This window comes from Strongylocentrotus purpuratus, unplaced genomic scaffold, assembly GCF_000002235.5.
Source record: "Strongylocentrotus purpuratus isolate Spur 01 unplaced genomic scaffold, Spur_5.0 spur5_scaffold_7, whole genome shotgun sequence".
NCBI lineage: Eukaryota > Metazoa > Echinodermata > Echinoidea > Camarodonta > Strongylocentrotidae > Strongylocentrotus > Strongylocentrotus purpuratus.
The window spans coordinates 5,165,838-5,184,954 of NW_022145613.1; the positions used below are offsets into that span (position 1 = coordinate 5,165,838).

The following is a 19,117-nucleotide window of genomic DNA, read 5'->3' on the forward strand; positions in this document are numbered from 1 at the left end:
CCTTCCCTCCTCTTTCCTTCTTCACTGTGCATGCACACATTATTTTATTTGCACATACTGTGTGATGGATGCGAATGTGTGCACACACGCACACACTGTTAGTATCAGGGTGATTCGACCAAAGATCACGCGTGTAAAATTACAATTGCAGAAACTCCGCACAATAAGTGCACAATAAAAAATATAAAAAAGACTCGAACAATGTAAGATATAAAAGAACTGAAGGTCATGTCCGGCAGGGGCGTACGCAGGATTTTTTCAAGGGGGGGGGGGGGGTTTAAAATCGGGCCCAAAATTTTGCAACGACTCAGCTTTATTATTTTGCTCAGTGGGGGGGGGGGGGGGTGGGAGGGGGGGGGGTAAGAGGACATTTATTTTGTTTTTGTTTTGCTCTCGAAAAAATTGCAACGACTCAGCCAGCCGCTGAATAAGCGGAGGGGGGGGGGGGGGCAAGAGGACCCTTTTTTTTGGGGGGGGGGGTCTCGAAATTTGGAAATTTGACATTTTTTTGTTGGGGGGGTGAGGTCACCTTTTTTAGGTCAGCCATGGGCATAATTTTTTTTTAATTTTTAATATAATTAAAAAAAATAATAAAAAAAAAATAAAAATACCAAAGGGGGGGGGGGTTTTAGGGGGGTTTACACACATAACAATACCAAAGGGGGGGTTCAACCCCCTCCCCCCCCCCCCCTGTGTACGCGCCTGGTGTCTGGTGTATTGTTTGCAACATGAGTAGCCAGAGGTCGCGAGCAACACAAATACTGAAGGATCATTTGTGTGAAATAGGAATCCATTAGTTCATTTATATTTTGGAAAGCTCATATCTACAGCAGTGTATATTTTGGAGGGGGGGGGGGGGGTTCATACATCATTTTAAAAAAATGAATAACAAAATATATATAGATCAGACAAATTTGGGATGTTGCGTGATGATGAAATCAGGAAAACTACAAAATCTTCCAGAAATCGGTTTAGACGAAGTGTAATGAAATAAGATTAAAAATGCGCATTGTTAAACCCATCAAGTTCCGTTTATTATAAATAGTCGGATCCAATAAACAAATTCTTCAAATTTCTTGGTGTAGGCTTAAGAGGATCTGACTGACTCTGATTAAAAGCATCGAAACACGATCGCAAATCTTTTCATAATTTTTGAAAAGCTTTTTGGTGACCCTTGATCATGTTCGTTAAAAAGTGGACAAAATATCAGATGACCTTTTGCCCCTTTTATGGAACCAAAATAAAAAAGAGTAGCCGTGGTATAAGGGGAAATTGAAGTAGAGTCCTGGTTCTACCATCAAACAGTAATATGCCTTGAGCATTTGATTGTCAAGTGGATTTGGCGCCTTATAAATCGTATGTATTATTATTAATATTATTATGTAATGATCCGATAGCTTTCTCCAAGTTCCTATCTAAAGGAAAGTGACAATCTGTGCTAGAATTTCAACTAGATTATTGGAATGTATTATATCGATCAGAGGTAGATGTACATTATGTTTGAAATACCCTGTAAAACAAAAATGTTTGGGTTTCTGAAAAATAAGAAAAACAGTAGTATATTCATTAGTAAACAATATATCAAGGCCTGTTAAAATTTCGTTTCGATTTGATATCGTGAAGGAGGCAGGGTTAGGTATGCGATTGGATTTAAGAGATATTGTGGGTTAGGGATATTAGTTTTAATGTTAGAAATTCGACTAGTTTCAAAGAAGAAAAAAACTCCGGAGCAATTGTCGCGAGAGCCTTTCCTTTCAAGAAGTCGTTGGCGATTTCCTAAACGATGGACTATCATATAGGCCAGTATGCTTATTCCTTTTATCTGTGTGGTCAAGAATAATAAGTATGTAGGCCAGCAAGTCAACATATACCTAGTATAAAAAACTACAATTTGGCAGCAAATAAACAGACTAGAGTGTGACTGTCGATCTTGATATTGTATGCAAATGTGTCATTATGTAGGTTAGGGCATGTGGATAGTGTGTAGGTAAACGAACTTTAGGTCTTTAGTTGAATGTATTGTTTGCAAACAGATTTTATGTTGCAGAACAGATTAGCCCAATGTTGACTGAATTCATATGATGGAAGTACGTCCTCTACGCCAAAAATCTCCCCATTTAAAAATCTTTCGAAGAAATCCACCCGTCCTTTTATATTGCATGATACATGTACATGTATATTAAAGTGTTTTTTTGAATTCACAGTCTTAACTGCCGATTTCTGTTTTTGGAGGGTGGGGCGTGGAGCAAGTTATCTACTCCCCCTCCCCCCCCCCCCCCCCCCCCCCCCCACCACTCTACCTGAAACGACCATCAGCATAATTATAAGGATGTGGGTCACTATATATGGAAAATAATTATTATTCCGATTGATGCATTACCTTCCCCGATCATGAACACGGACTGACGCCTCTGGTTATCGAAAAGGGGAGAGCGAGAAACAAAAATAGAAATAGAGAAATAGAGAGAGGGGTAGGGCGGAGAAGAGAGAGATGGAAAGGGGGGGGGGGTAAGAGAATTGAGATGTACAATGCGTAATTCCCAATCGTTTCCCCTTTGTCTGAAGAATTTATACTCTCTTAACATATTTTCTTTCTTTCTTTCTCTCTCTAGATACTTTCGGCGGGCGGTGGGATGGTGGTGATGGGGGGGGGGGGGGGGCTGGGCGTAAGAAAAGTTGGAAAAAAAGAAGAAATGTTTTAAGTGGATACATGGATTTCTACCTGTCCTCTCTCTCTTTCTCTCTATCTCTTTTCCTTTCTTCGTCCCTTTCTACTTTACATTTTTCTGTCACCAACCAACCTATTTACTTATATTTTTCCTCACTCTCAGGGGCGGATCCAGGAATTTCTTCCCAGGGGGGGGGGGGGGGGGGGGGGCACACGGGGGGGTAAGAGGGCATATATATATTGTTCCCAAAAAAATCGCAACGACTCAGCTAGCAGCTGAATAAGCGGGGGGGGGCAGGGGGAGGGGGGTGCGCAATATTTATTTATTTATTTTTGTTTGCCAGTACCTTTTTGGCGAATTTGGGGCTGATTTCAACATATTTTTTTATCCGGGGGGGGGGGGGGGCACGCGCCCCCTGTCCCCCCCCCTGGATCCGCCACTGACTCTTTCTTATCATTTTATCCGTTTTTTTTTCTCACTCTCTTCCTTCCCCGACTATTTGCCGTCTCTTTTTTTGTTATATACTGGTCTGAAGAAAAAAAAAATCGGAAACGACTTCGGGTACGATAATTATATGTATTTATTATTGCCAGTCAAATAACAAATGACAAATACAAAATATAGGGTCCCTACACGGAAATGGCACCACTCTTGCCTTATCAAGTCATGTAGGCATAGGTGCCACACAGTATAGCAGTAAAGTGTCTCTGAAGCTCCTCATCCCAGATTTTGCTCTTTGTTGTGGCATAGAGACGCCCCTGTTTCAATCATTATTTGGGCGATGGGGCGCTGTAATCGAGTAAAGGAAAACAAATATCGAGTGCCTTTTTACAGTCATAACACGTTCTTAAATCAATTTACTTCTTCTTTATATTCGTTCTCTATTTATTGGATTCACAACTTCTAAGCCTAAAAAATTAATATTAATGTTGAAGTCGATATATTATATCCAGTGAAGATATAGAGCGCCCTCTAGTTTTGTTTAACAACTGATCCGTTCATGCTTCTTCTTGAGAAAGGTGCGATGTACCCGAAGTATTTCTTGCATTCCTTCCTTGCACGCTTGTTGATGAAAGTATAAATAAGCGGATCCCAGATAGCATTCGTGTATCCTAGCAACATGGTGAAGACCCCAAACCAATGACCCTCGCCGACCCGGATGTAGTTGGAATGGACAAGCAGGTAGGGCATCCAGCAGATGAGCGTGGTGAGGACGAGGAGGGCGCCTGGCAAACATAAGAACAGAAAGGGAAAATAAATTGCAGAATAAAATATGTAGATATCTGCGTTTAACAAAATAAAAAATATTCATCATTCCATAAAGAAAGTCTGAACGACTTGATGATTACCCATTTATTAGATAACTTGAAATATCTAAATAGGCTATTCATACATCCGATAACACAACAAACTCTGCGACGGCTGATGTATGTTAATTTGTATGATAGGTTATGAAAACTTTCATCAGGTCATCAAAGGCTGATCAAATAGGTACCGGCTACGAACTTATTTTGGAAGAACTTGAAAATATTTGAAAATTCTTGCATATAAAGATGTTCCAAATTTGCGGGTTTTGTCATCATCTGAATATAAATGTCTGGAACAGATTCGTTTCGTATCGGCCTTTTCCAGAACCGAAATTTTTTCGTCAAAACAAATTGTCCATGTTTCCACAAAAACACGTTTTATCATGCATAATGATGGTTCAAACCGCATTCATAAATATTTCACTCTGATATGATTTGATGGTTCTAGGACCTCCTAGACATCCACCCCCTGATAACCATCCCAAGTCAACTACCCCTAGGACAAATACCCCTCTAGGTCAACTACCCTCTAGGTCAACTACCCCCTAGGGCCACCACCCCTAGTACGACTACCCCATGGGGAAACTACCCCCGAACAACTACCCCCAGTAAACTACCTCTAGGACAACTACCCCCTAGAACAACTTCCCCCTGACAACTACCCCCGGACAACCACCCCCTAGGACAACTACCCCCGGACAAATACCCCCAAGACAACTACACCAAAGACAACTACCCCCAAGACAACTACCCCTACGAAAACCATCCTCTAGGACAACTACCCCCCCCCCCGACAACTATCCCAGTAGGTAGTTGTCCGAGGGTAGTCCGGGGGGGGGGTATTCGTCCTAGAGGGTGGTTGCCCTATGATGTAGTTGACTGGGTATGGTTATCCGGGGGTGGATATCCAGGGGGTAGGTGTCCGGATACGATGATTGCATATCTAAAACCAAGTCAGGTTGTTGACGGTTCGTACAGAATGATCAGCAGTCTTACCCATAATGGCTACCCTCTTGTCTATAGAGAGTTGACTCTGTCTCACTTCTCGCTGTCTATTCTGATCACGATCCTGACCAACGAAGTCGGAGTCCTCCCAGCTTGGTTCGGGTACGGCGGACTGCGTACGGGACTTGTTCGCTATCGCTGTCGTTGCCAACGTATCTATGCTGCCGGCCTTATTGCAGTAAGATTTCTGTTCCAGATTGTATATTATTTCCATTTTCTCTGACTCTAGCGATACCTTGTTATCTATGGCATCTCCTTGAGCGTTTGGCTGTTGCTGGTGAGGTTCCTGCCTTTTGTCTTGACTCAGGTTTATCTTGTTCTGCTTGTTGAGCTGTATCTGACCATGTGATTGGTCTAGAGTTTGGCAGCCTGGCTGGCAACCCGGTTGGCTTCCCGATTGGAACTTCTGATCATCAGCGGCAGATTGATCCGTGGGTGATGTCGGCAGCTGCTGCGAGACCATCGCCGAATTATAGCCGCTAGGCATGGACTGTCTTTTGCTGCGTGACATCCTTCTGCGATCCTTGTAGGCCGAGTATTCCCTTTTGCTGTAAGACCTCAGAAGCTTCTGTTTGGTCCAGATGAAGTACACAATCGCCGCGTAGCAGACGGCAACCATCGGTATCGCTAACCCGAAGATCGATATCGCGCAGACGATGCGGAAAATATTGTGATCCCATCGTGGAGAGCAGTGCCATGTGTTGAGCGAGTAGGAATACTCAGAAAGGACGTCGACAGCGGGCATGAACGCCATGAGGAAAGCAGAACTCCAGGAGAAGGCGATCATGATGAAGATGCGAAAACGGTTCGGAGGGAAACGGCTTGAGTAGACTACTATCAGGAATCGGTCGATGGCTATGGCTAGGACTGTCGGGAAGTTTGCTAGGGTGAACAGCGTTGCGAAGAAACCGTTGACCTATAAATATGGAAAATATAAACAAGAAATATCAAACACCTGTCATTTTATCTTCTCTATGAGCTTTGTGTTCGTATCAAATAAAGGGAGAGCCCTACCCCCCCCCCCCCCCCCCCCAAAAAAAAAAAAAAAAAAAAAACATTTTGGCTCGGTAAAGGCATCCCATTTATTTAAAAAAAAAAAAAACATCCTTAAAAAAAAAGTGAAACTTATTCCCAGACTTGACTTGACTTGGTTTATCGTGAACACTTCTGCACATGACTCAATGACATTGAAAGTCGGAAATGATTATGCTCATCATATTTTTTCGGACATCATGATAAACAAGAAGAACTGTGCCACAATTTTAATGTAATTTTCGCACTGTTCCTGTGAATACGGATAACCATCAAGCCTTTTCTCCTTTAAAGTAGAGGTGTCGTGGTCGAGTGGATATGTCACCGGACTGTGGATCACAAGGTCCGCGGTTCAAGTCCCGCCGCGGCACTAATGTCCTTTGGCAAGACATTGATCTACATTTGCCACTCTCCACCCAGGTGTTAAGATGGGTACCCGGTAGGATGCGAAAGTTAATGTGGTTGGATAAGCAAATGGCGCTTGTAAAATTGCGACTGGCTGGAATACTCCCCAGGGAGTGGAAAATGTGCATACATTGTGTTGCGGGTAGGCCTGAATCCGATGACCGGGGCAATAATTATGTTCCGCGCCTAGAAACAAAGTATTAGGCGCATTATAAATGTGAGCTATTATTAAAAAAAATCATCTGGCCATGCACAAGAAGGTCCCGTGATTAAACGACATGGCAGATTTTCTAACTGTTCGTGGTTTGGATTATATGAGTTTCTAGTTCTGAAGGTCTGAAACGTGCATGTTCCAAGATAGACACATTATTTCCAGAAGAAACCTTGCAATTAATGATTCCGTTGATGGTAGGTTTACTCGCGAGACATGTATGCAGTCGACAATGTTAATAATCATTTCATTCTTGATTGTCCTTGGTATAGATTAGTGCTCCCGTACATGATTCATAAATCCGCATAACCTTTTATCTTTCTCTTTTGACTGCCTTACTATCGTGGTAAACGATTACTTATCCAGACAGAGTAATGAAAATAACCTTGGTGATGGCTATTACGGTCCCAGGACATAAGATGATATAATCATTGTCCTTAGAGTGGGATCGGATTATTGTTCCCTTTAAGGAGAGGAAGACGAGCGCCCAAACACACATGATTAGATCGCTAGTGGGACCATACATATTGCCCCTGGCACACGAGGCGTTAATTCCATTGCGCTATTACCTGCGCTATTCAATCTGCAGAGGTGGATTGACCCAACGTTCAATTATTGTTTGCGCTATGCATGGTGCATTCACTTTTTGGCCGAGACCACTCTCGCATGGTGCGTCAGAGACTCCGCCAGTCAATGACGCAGTCCTCCGTCAGTGAAGTGACGCATCGTGTGCATCATCCTTCAATGACTGTGATAAGCATGGCATTCATTAAGAAAAGGATTCACATGTATGTCTCCCGATGGTAAATTGAAAAGAAACATTTCCGGAATATTATTGTCCATCGTGGGCGTCAGACAAGCTAGATGAGTCTATTAGTGTTCTGAATCAAACGACATGACCCAGACGGTTTCCGCAGACGAGATGCACCCCTCAACCCGGAAACATGGGTCATTACAGTGATCCCATGGTGATCGTTATTACCCCTCCTACTTCCTTTAAAAAGGAAACCAATCCATGCATGATTAATCAGTCCGAAAAAATGTAAAACAGAAGATAGTTTTCGAAGAATTGGTCCACGTAGTCGAAATTATTGACCAAGGGGTACGATGTCGCTTTAGTGATTATGAGGGCGTAACATCCATGTTTGGAATTTCTACTGAAAAATCTCAATTTGGGTAATACTAGGGCTAAAATATGAATTTGAGGGTCCTTTTATCCTTCGACATCAAGCTTTTTCCTCACATTCTTGTTCGAAGGGGATTCTAACCTTGGCTGCCAAAATTAAAAATCTAAGGATTTCTATCATACTTTTAAAATCTCCATTTTACTTGTTAATGGAGGGGGGGTGGCTGTTGTTCAAATTAAAAATACTTTTTCAGGATGCCTCCACGCCCGCTCTCTGATGTCAATGTAATGTTTGTTTTACCAATCTACTTTTCGTAAAGCGAAAACAATCTGCCATTAGTTTCATTCACAACATATGATTCCCAAACGAAACACTCTAAAATTTCCCGCCTTTTACAGTGGACAGGATGGAAAGTGTTACGTAATGTGGGGAAACTTTGATACCAGGAAAGCCCCAGTCATTTCCTTATGAGGAAAACAGTTCTTTGAAATATTTATCCATTGAGCTCTAAGTCCAGTCTGGAAATTAAGAGCAGAACTCTAACATTAATTTCTCTTCGAGGTCGCAAGCATCAAATTTAAAATTTAGACTTCCTTGTGGCACTCGTTCGTCTATATTTATTTTATTTCCGGATCATTTTCTGAAATGTTTATATCAACGTTTTTAGCGATCTCTACATCTTTGAACTCTTTTCTTCAATGAAAGATCACGGATCGATAGCTTTGTGCAGCGATCTGTATTATTTTTGTCGCGTTAACTGGAATATATCTATAAAAATATTTATGAAAACACCGTGACGTTGGAAAAATGAAACATCCTTCTTATTCTTTTAAAGTACAAATTTCGTATATTTCAATACAGTTTGGTATAACTTTCCAAAAAAATAATCTTACCCATTCATTAAATGTTTAGTATTGATTGGTATTACTCGGAAAAAACATTTGCAATATATGAATACATTGGTTATCCGCGTTTTGTTACAATACGTTGGAAAATGTGCATGTCGTGTTGAATTTGATGACAAAACCAGCCTAAAGCCAAGTTATAGCCCATTGACCAACATTGTTGAAGTGGAAGTCTATATACTCTGACATTTATTACTTTTATATTCTTAGTCATATTTGGGTCAAAATTGCAGTGACCTTTTTTTTTGGTCAAATCAACTAAATGTCATGAGAGACTTCCCTTGTCAAGGTCAGCAGGTTAAATGATTTATTGTTATAAGTTAAGGGTAAAATTAGATTGTCTCTTGATCAGTCTGTGCGGGAAAGTACTATTTATCATTGATTAATTCCAGAATAAAATAGCCACAGGAAACTTCGGATACGACTGTACTTTATATGGGGTCAGTAATTATACCAGGACTTAGTAATGTAAATTGGAGACTGTACAAGCTGCATAGTTAAAAGTCGGTAACTAATTCAGTTCCCTTTTAGTGTGGCGGACTTCAATCATACCGAAAATCAAATGGTCAAAAACCTGTATGTCTAAATTTTACAAATAGACTGACCAAGGTGACAACATTTTTTTTTAAATCCTACATGTTCTTCTTCTTCTTCTTCTTCTTCTTCCAGTTAAGTGCTGCTTCAAGGTGATGAAGATAAACGCGGAGACTTTCACATATCCTGTTATTCCACATTTTAACTTTTTGTTCTTGTTGTGCAGGTGCATATAATTATACATGTGTAAGTAAATGTTATTTGAATGAACATCTCTCCCCTTAGTGACACACATGTTCTGTAAATATCCATATCGTTTAATTAGTTTCTGTTCTTTATCATGTATGCTGAAAAAGTGTTAACTGTTTTGTCTCGTGCGGTGTTATGTCAGGCACTGACCTCTTGAGTAGCCAATCAATCAATCATGATCAAACTGTAAACAGGTGAGTCAACTCTAGCCCTTACATTTTCGACATAATAATAAAATAGGCCATTTTCGTAATGTAATTAAATTTAATGTACACATCTTAGTTAAGTGCCTCGTTACAATTTATTTCATTCACCTGTTACATATAGTTGTATCATAACAGTTAGAATGCGAATTGTATATATTACGTGGTGTTAGGTAGGATGAGCCATCATGTTTGTCCTACCTAGCAACAATTAAGTAATTAACCACGGAATTGTACTAAGTATTAATTGTGAAACTATTGCGAGCATCATGATTGCAACATATACAGACTGATATTTAAGCCGATAAATAGTCAAATTTCCGGCGTTGTAATCACAAACATTCATTATTTTAACTGAGCATTAAGGATGGAACTGTTAAAAAATAACCTTACGACTTGTCCTACTTAAAAACACGTAATATGTGCAATTCGCATTCTGACTATTCAGATACAATTATACATATCAGGTGATAGACATTATTTGTAACATGGCAAAGATTTATGTATTAAATTTGATTACGTTACGAAAATGGTCTATTGGGGTGTCACACCCACCTCTTATAAAACTGTCAGTGACGCCCATGCTCTGTACTTATCTCTGTCATTTAACTACATTCTGCTCAATATCTGTGTTCTATCTCTTGCAGTGGTTTGTTACTGAATACATGACCAATCCATCAACAATCATTCGCTTGTCACCCAGTGAGTCAAACCTGCATGAGTCTGGCATTATGTAACAGTTACGTCATTAATGCTCAGTTAAAATAATGAATTTTCATGATAACAAGGACGAAACTTGCACGATTCGTCATATTAAATATCAGTTTTTAGACATGGTCTACTAAAACAGTCAATTTACACTTTGAATCATGATGTTCACGATAGAATCACAATAGGGATTTTTAGATTTGCACGACGACATAGTGGACTGCTACGTGTGGCGTCCTTAAGGCACTGTGGTGTCCTTTTAAGGCACTGCCAATGCTTTATTAGGATGTCACACGTAGCAGTCCACTATGTCGTCGTGCAAATCTAAAAGTCCCTAGTGAACATTAGTACACGTCGGTGTTTATCAGTAAGTGATTGGAGTATGTTTAATAAATGAAAGTGATTTTCATTACAGTTACAATTAAACTTTCTGGTATTCACGATCAATATTTCCATATCGGTAGAGGTCTACCATAAATTATAAATAGATTTTACATACCTTGCAAAGAATTGGATTGTTCTGCAAAAGTAACCCATCGTCGAAGATGGAATATAGGGCGAAAGGCATGCTGGTTAGTGTGATCCCCAAGTCGGCAACACTGAGATTCAAGACGAGCAGATGGTGAGGAACGTTTCTCAGACTGCGCAGGCGTAGAATGGTTCCTATAGCAACCGTATTGGCGACCAAAGATGTGATGATGATTATCCCAAGACTGGAAGAGTGGTCAGTGTGAAAGAAGACGTACACATTTTTAAAAGCGCGCATTTGCAACTAAACTAAAGGGAAATTCAACATTGATAGGAAACTACTGTAGAGGAAAGCAGAAAGACTGTTGAAAGTTTAAATGAAATCGGACAAGAAATGAAATAAATTATACATTTTTTAAAGTTAGCTGAATCGGTAATATCTCTGTGATGTAGAGGCGAACAACTCTCCCACTTGTTCCAAACACACAACTGGTGATTTTGTTTTAAACGTAAGACTCAGAAGGTCTTTTCTCTCATATGCTATATCCAAATATATTTCGAGTAATGCTCTAAGTTTGAAGCGCGTGAGAGAAAAGTAAATAAATAATATATTTGTTCACGACAAAACGGGAGGGTTATCCTCGATTACGTCACAATCCAATAACCAAACTAGCAATTTGAAATTCGCACGTATTAGTGATCTCATCTTTCAATCATTCATAACTTTCTTACTATTGGTCTGATTTATTAAAACTTTCGCCATTCCGCTTCGCTTATTCTTATGCTTTTATACAAAATAATGAACTTATCATAAGGGTTAGATTGCCCTTTAAGTCAAATCAACCATATTTGAAACACAATGGAAATCTGATCTCAACATGCTCATAGGTTAACCTTATTAACACCATTTTTGTGGGAAGTTGAAATAGCTCATGTTTATAAATGGAAAACACTTTGTGTTTCACAGAACTCGTCTCTTTATAAAACAAAACTAATTAGAAGAAAGACTGAAAGTGCCTTACATTTCATGGCATACGTTTACAACCTAACCTTTTATAACAAATTGTTGCAGTTCCACGGAGATGATATCATTTTGAATTACAGAGGGGGGGGGGGGGGGGGACAAAGTGCACGCTTGCACTTTGCTTTACATACTACTACAACGATATTCTTTCATTGGTATACAATAAGGCATTGCGCTCTCAGTATTTGCTGTTACCAGCAATTATTTGATACTGTAACTAGCAATTATTTAATACCGTACTGCAGCAATGCTCACCTAAGTCGCAAATGATTATCAAAAGGAATCTATTACTTTTCATGGAGTCTAAAGATAAACAGACTCATTAATTACCGTCTTTCAACATTTTGACATTGATAACTCCGTCAGTCCTTGTGAACTTCCGCATATCGGAGATTTAATTAAAACTAAGGATAGGAATTAATCAAACTTAATCTAGTATGATTCAAATGTAGGTTTAAAGCTCACTAACCATTCAAGTTAGGAATGGGGCAATGACACATGCGCTGTCCGTTTTCACAACCCACTCTCCTCATACTACCAAATAATGGTCTGAATATCACAATACTGGTTAATAAGCGTTTTTAACATACACTATTTTTTTTACTAGTAAAACTGTGAAAACTACAACGGACTTCTATTCCAGTAAATACGTAAGCAAATGTAAACTCAATACTAAGAATGTTCCTGAATACTTCGCCTAATGAAGAATTAGTAGTTGGTTGAGAAACTGTGCATTTTGTATGAGTTTAAGATACAATGCCAAGGTTTTATTTCTTTCTAATTCATTTGTTATCATCATAACGCCAGACGGGTAACATTGTTTTACCTTACACTCTCGCAAAGTAGTAGCCAGTTGTCTTGATGAGAACGGACACCATTCCCATCTTCAAAGTGAGTCCGGTTACCGTGGAGCAGAGGCGTTGAAGTCATACTGAATTGATCTTGTTCCATCGTAATATGCAATGCTTCTTCCCTATAACCACATAATTATCTGGATACAGTTGAAATCATCTGTAACAAAACAGAAGTTTGAAGTTTATTAACAACAACAAAAATGTAAGAACATCATAAAACAAAGTATGTAAGGCAAAACAATAAATTACAAACTGTACATAATGTACAAAACAACGAATTACTGCTAAAGCTCATTTAATGCTTACATAAAGCACATTTATACAAAAGTTCAAGTTGTTGCTAAAAGAAAAACGAAAGTTAGCACAAGTGCTAGTCGAGATCGGTTTTCTCTGTTCACGTATATCGATAGTGTATCTCTTCATTACTTTAGCATTATACTAGTTCTTACAATTATGTTGTATACATTCAAGTACAAAACAATACTAACTGCTAACATAACAGATAATTTATTTGTTTATCAAATACATTTTGAGGGTATTGCGAAATGAATATCTTGTTTTTTAGTCTCTAATCTTCTGAGGTAAGCTATTCCAAAGCTTCGGTCCAATAAAAGAAATAGTGAATGTACCTTGTGTCGTCCTACAAAAAGGGTAGCATTGTTTTTCTTTTTCTATTGTTTAAGTATGGTGTACAATCTTACAATAATCTAATAATGTGTGTGGCAAATTTCTATTATACAAATCATATACAAATGTTAAAACTGCCAGTTAATGCAAACCCAAAACATCCAATATCCCCAATTGTTTAAAGAGAGGGGAGAGACAGAAAGGGAGAGAGAAAAAGAAAAAAAGGAGTGCGAGAGAGAGAGAAGGAGAGAGAGAGAGAGAGAGAGGAATGTGTGTGTGTGTGTGTGTGTTCTCATCAATCGTATACTAATCTTCTTTCTATGTTCTCAAACCTTAAGTCATGTATCTGTGATTTTTCATCTTCTTTCTAGCCAACATTTGTGAAGGGTTAATTCCTATAGATGTGACATTCGCTAAAGCTGAGATTACTTCGTTTCTAGCATGCCTTGTGTTATGACAGCCCGGCATATAGAGCTGAGTTTGTGAATGTTATGAAATGTCACTGGTTGATTGAGGCATCATCCTCCCTTCCTTCCTAGCCGCCTCCTGCCCGTCGGTCATGAGGCCGAGCACCTGCAAGAAAGGTCTTATCCCTCCTCCTTCCCCTGATTCTCGTTCTCCTCCTCCTTCTTCTTCTTCTTCTTCTTCTTCTGCTTCTTCCTCTTCTTCTTCTTCTTCTTCTTCTTCTTCTTCTTCTTCTTCGTCTTCTTCTTCGTCTTCTTCTCCTCCTCCTCCCTCTTCTTCTTCTTCTTCTTCTTCTTCTTCTTCTTCTTCTTCTTCTTCTTCTTCCTCCTCCTCTTCTTCTTCTTCTTCTTCTTCTTCTTCGTCTTCTTCTCCTCCTCCTCCCTCTTCTTCTTCTTCTTCTTCTTCTTCTTCTTCTTCTTCTTCTTCTTCTTCTTCCTCCTCCTCTTCTTCTTCTTCTTCTTCTTCTTCTTCTTCGTCTTCTTCTCCTCCTCCTCCCTCTGCTTCTTCTTCTTCTTCTTCTTCTCCTCCTCCTCCCTCTTCTTCTTCTTCTTCTTCTTCTTCTTCTTCTCCTCCTCCTCCTCCGTCTTTTTATTCTTCTTCGCCTTCAACTCTTTTTTTATTATTTCTTCTTTTTAAATACATGCATGCTACTTCTATATCAATTTCAATTTCAATTTCAATTTATTCATGTTTCCAACAAAACATTACAAATCAATTATAAGCATTTAAGACAAATGTAAGAAATACATGTTGGAAACAGATGGGTCCACTAAAAAGCAATGCTTGTACAAGTGTGAACACCTCAAATGATACTTATGAATAATTCGTAATTAAATTAACTAATATTTCTTATTCGTTCTCCTTCTTCACCTTCTCTTTTTATCTTCTTATTTATTAAAAATCGTTTCAGTTCACAGACACGGGTAAAATCTTTCTGCATGTCTACTATCGCTATCAGAAATAAAAATGGAAAAAAAAATTATGGGGTTTTCATGAGGTCTCAGATAACCCTCCGTTGCCCTGCACTTTAGATAGATATTAAATAGTATTGTAATTTTGTTGGTATTTAATACTATTGAATAAAACGTTTATTTACTTATTTACAGATGACAATGATAAGAATTAGACGTTTTGATAAACCAGGACTTATTCAGAGACGTATTAATCTTAAGATACACCGGTCGTTTTCCATCTACAGATTCGATGACAAATTAGCTCTGTCACTAGATCGGATGATTTACAACTATAGAAGGGTGTAGATACATTTTCATCGAACCATAGAGAGCAAGATGGTTACCAGGAGGCGTCTAATGAGATCCCATCAAGATGACTCGCATTCTCCTAGCAACGGGACTGAATTGAGTGTTTGGACTAAGAGGGTATTATAAGGATGCACTTATGATATATTTGATTTAGATATATAAATTATATGCATTAATATCTGTCATAGACAATAAGGGGGATGTTTGTACAAATTAACAAAATTGGTCCTCCTTAGATTACAAAAGCGCCCCTAGAGGATGGCGAGATGAGTCCATATTTCTTTCTTTAAAGAGTCCTTCGGGTGTTGTTGTTGTTGTTGTGTTTTTTTTGTTTGTTTTTGGGGTGGGGGGGGGCTTAAAATTTACTGCCGTGTATTTCCGAATTTCCTTTCCTAAATTGTCCTTACTAAAATGGTCGGGTTTGGACAATAGCGTCTTGTTCCCAAAAGTGTAATTTTCTGAAATAATTTCTTGTTTCACCCACCTTTCGAAGTATCCATAACTGTGTAAGTCGAATTTGTCAGTATCCTTTGAACATCCTGAAGTGAACGTTTTTTTTTTTAATTTGGACTATTCGTTACCCTTTTTTGGCAATTGAAGAATAACCTATATAGGATCCTCCTCCCCCCCCCCTTCTCTTTCGGTGTGCTTGCTTGCTCATTGTATAGTTAAAGCACCATAGATGTCGTTGGTCTTCCTTACACAGGGTCGCAAAGACTTTCGAGAAATTGTCACCACCTGTTGTATTTCATAATTATACAAATTATGTTCGGAATTCGTAATATATAATTATGTCACTGCAAAAGTGCAAAGGTGATTCACAAGGCTATTGAAATTGCTTAATGATTTCTCGAAAGTTGTGTGATCGTGTTCCTAATGGACTTACAACACGGTTGATCTTTCAATCAATAAACTTACAAGTCGTGCAAGACAGTAACGTTTAAAGTGACATTTCCTGGAAAACCAATCAAAGCGAAACACTTAAGTATATATCATGAGAAGATAATTAATACATTTAATTTTGATGTAATATTGTTACAAGTTTTAGCTTATTATACAAGAAAATTGTTTAACATAATTCACAAGGGTTTATACCTACCTGGTTATTTGCAGACAATGGATATCTCTCTGCTTCCGTGAGCTTCTACTTGCCTTACTGTGCCTCTATAAATTAGCAAATGAAGGATAATGCTGTCGGGAATGAGTAAACCCCCAAAATCCAAATCATAGACTGAGTTCATTCCAGGCTCTGCAAAAAGTGCAAAATGTGTTCCAAAAATCAAACTAAGTGCCTCCGCCCTCTTTCAGGATTTTGCAAACGTTGTCCCCGCTTTGAGCAGATGAAATCCCGACAGATATAGAAATCACACGATGGTATTCCAGTTAACGTCTAAAGACCACAATAGAAATGACTCCGAATGGTCGAAAATGGACTAAATACCTAGAAATTTGAATCTCAAATGACAACGCTTTCTGACCATTGCGTATTATGTCCACTTGTCCACGCACGGACAAAGAACAGGTGCGCTTGACTTTTCGTCATGATCGCGATAGTTCTGTTGCGCTCGTGCTCGGCAGACGACACGCGAATGCAAATTCCGCGCGGATTTTTCGATGTTAACTCCATGCGTTGCAGGTGCAAGGTTGCCAATGGCCCTGGCCCTGTATTCTGGAATAATTGACCTAAAAAATATTTAAACTTTTAATTCAAATAAAAACTTTTAAAATACCTTCCACACTATATTTAATACCTCCGGTCATTCATGTACCTCAACTGAATTGTTATTATTGTTCATTAATTTGTTTTGTTTTGTCCTTTTTCCTAATATGAATTATACATTTAATAATAAAAGCATGGAGTTATGCTACAAGTTCATGAATTTTAATAACCCCCACATTAACATGAATGTTTGTAGTCTAATCTTATATTCTATATCTCTGCTTTTGTTCTTGTTGATTAAAGAAAATAATAATATTGAATAATTACCATGTATATCGTTTTGTTTTACTTTTTATGGAAATGTGGAAATAAATCAATTCAGTTCTATTCAATTCAAGTTTGACATTTTTGTTTTAGAGATGAAGGGACTGTCCGATCTCAAATATAAGGATTTTACAGACAAAGCTCTTCTTTGTTCAAGTGCAGGATTTTCTTGGGGGTATAAAGCGGTGACGAATCCTGTTTCAAAATTGAATTAATTGATTTTGTGCATGAAACAATTCTATTCATTTGATCCAGAACTCTACAGGGGGAATAGGAGGGCATAGGTCTCAAAGAAATATAACAAGAAAAACACAACATTATTGATATAAATTTTATAGGTCAAAACTGCTGTTTCTAAAATGCATGTAGAAGTTACTTTAAAACTTTTTTTTTAAATACACTTGTAATAATATTTTAAGCTTGCCATTCATGGTACTTTGCAAAACAATCAAAGTTTTAAGGAGAGTGGGATAGAATTTTTTTTAAATCCCCTCCCTCTCTCTCTCTCTCTCTCTCCCTCTCTCTCTCTCTCTCTCTCTCTCTCTCCACCTCCTCCTCCTCCTCCATCAAACCTCCCGCCCTACATCTTTTATCAGCGGAATAATGTGACGTAACAATAGTTTGACCATTCCATCCTGTTTATGTTAGCACAAACTTTCCGCCTGTCAACATTGGCGGCGTAACACTACTCAAATAGGAAGGACACACTACATGTCGAAGGGTGAGAGTGTAAAAGAATGATGAAACAAAGAGAAAGGAACACTTAATTAATTATCAAATTAAATACGATAAATTTCCTCTCCTTCGTCACAATTATTACAAGTTAACAGCAATGAGCTAGCCATTGGACATGACACTTAACGATAACAAATCATTGGAAAAGTTCTAAGAGGGACTTTTTCTTTAAGTCGAGGAGAATACAGTGTATTATTTTTGTCTTTGAAGTGCTGGTCACCAAAATGTCCCCTCCGTGTATCATGAATGGTAGGCCTATACTAGGATAAACGAGAGAAAGAGAGAGAGAGAGAGAGAGAGAGAGAGAGAGAGATAGAGAGAGAGAGAGAGAGAGAGAGAGGGAGAGAGAGAGAGAGAGAGAGAGAGAGAGAGAGAGAGAGAGGGAGCGAGGGGGCAAGTGGGAAGGGGGTGGAGCCCTCCCGTTTCTACAGCCTATGCCTGAATGCGGACAAACCATAGCTGTTTTGGCTCGCATAGCAGACAACTGCACTTTGTCACCCCATTCCTCTCATGTTGTAGTCTAGTTCTGGACCCTAGATGATTTTTGTTATTCGCCGACTGTGCCGAGTGATTGGCGCGATCCTTATTGACCGCCATATTGGCGGTCAATAAGGATCGTATTGGCGGTCAATAAGGATCGCGCCAATCACTCGGCTTAACGTTTATAGTCGGCGAATAACAAAAATCATCTAGGGTCCAGAACTAGACTACTCATGTTGCTGCAGTGCCTATCTTAAATTACAGAACTACCATGATCATATGCTTTTAATATGTTTTTTTGCGTGTGTTGTTGGAAACCTTATACGGATGCACAGTGAGATAAAATAATAACCGATTAAACCTTTCTGAGAAGCAGGTAATATCCTAAACTGCTGAAAGCAAACACAAGACAGAATGTGACAATGGACCTGTCATCTTCGATAGTGCTTTACAAGAGCTGACTAAAGTTCTTCCGACGATTGGCAATGAAAATATCCCTTTCTAATATCTCTGTGGAAAGCACAATGAATATTGATTTAACCTGCAGTTTCCTATTATCTAAAGATAATTATGTGATGTGCATTATTTTCCTTTAATCAGGGGCTTGGCTGAAGGTGATTAACTTGGTTTATACTATGACATTTTAGTATCCAGCTGCACCATCATGACCGCCATCTAACCGACAATGGACTATTAAATTAACCTCGATGGGTCAAGCTAGATTTCATCTGTCATTGGTCAGATAGGAGTCGGTTTGGCGGTGAGACAAGGGTATTTATTACCAGCATAATTATCCAACTATGAACTTAAAACAAAATAATCGGTCTGGTAAGGGACTTGTTCAATTAATTTAATTAAGCCCT

At 38.8% G+C, this 19,117-nt stretch overlaps 1 protein-coding gene across 1 annotated transcript; it reads right to left on the reverse strand.

Moving 5' to 3' along the window:
- Positions 1–3,231: 3,231 nt before the first annotated feature.
- On the reverse strand, positions 3,232–12,855 carry LOC579062 (tyramine receptor 1). Its single transcript, XM_030975004.1, has 4 exons — positions 12,674–12,855; positions 10,855–11,068; positions 4,973–5,897; positions 3,232–3,895 (listed from the first exon to the last, which is right to left on the reverse strand). Exons 1-4 carry the CDS (start codon positions 12,796–12,798, stop codon positions 3,642–3,644), a joined length of 1,518 nt encoding a protein of 505 aa, XP_030830864.1. The 5' UTR covers positions 12,799–12,855; the 3' UTR covers positions 3,232–3,641.
- Positions 12,856–19,117: the final 6,262 nt, after the last annotated feature.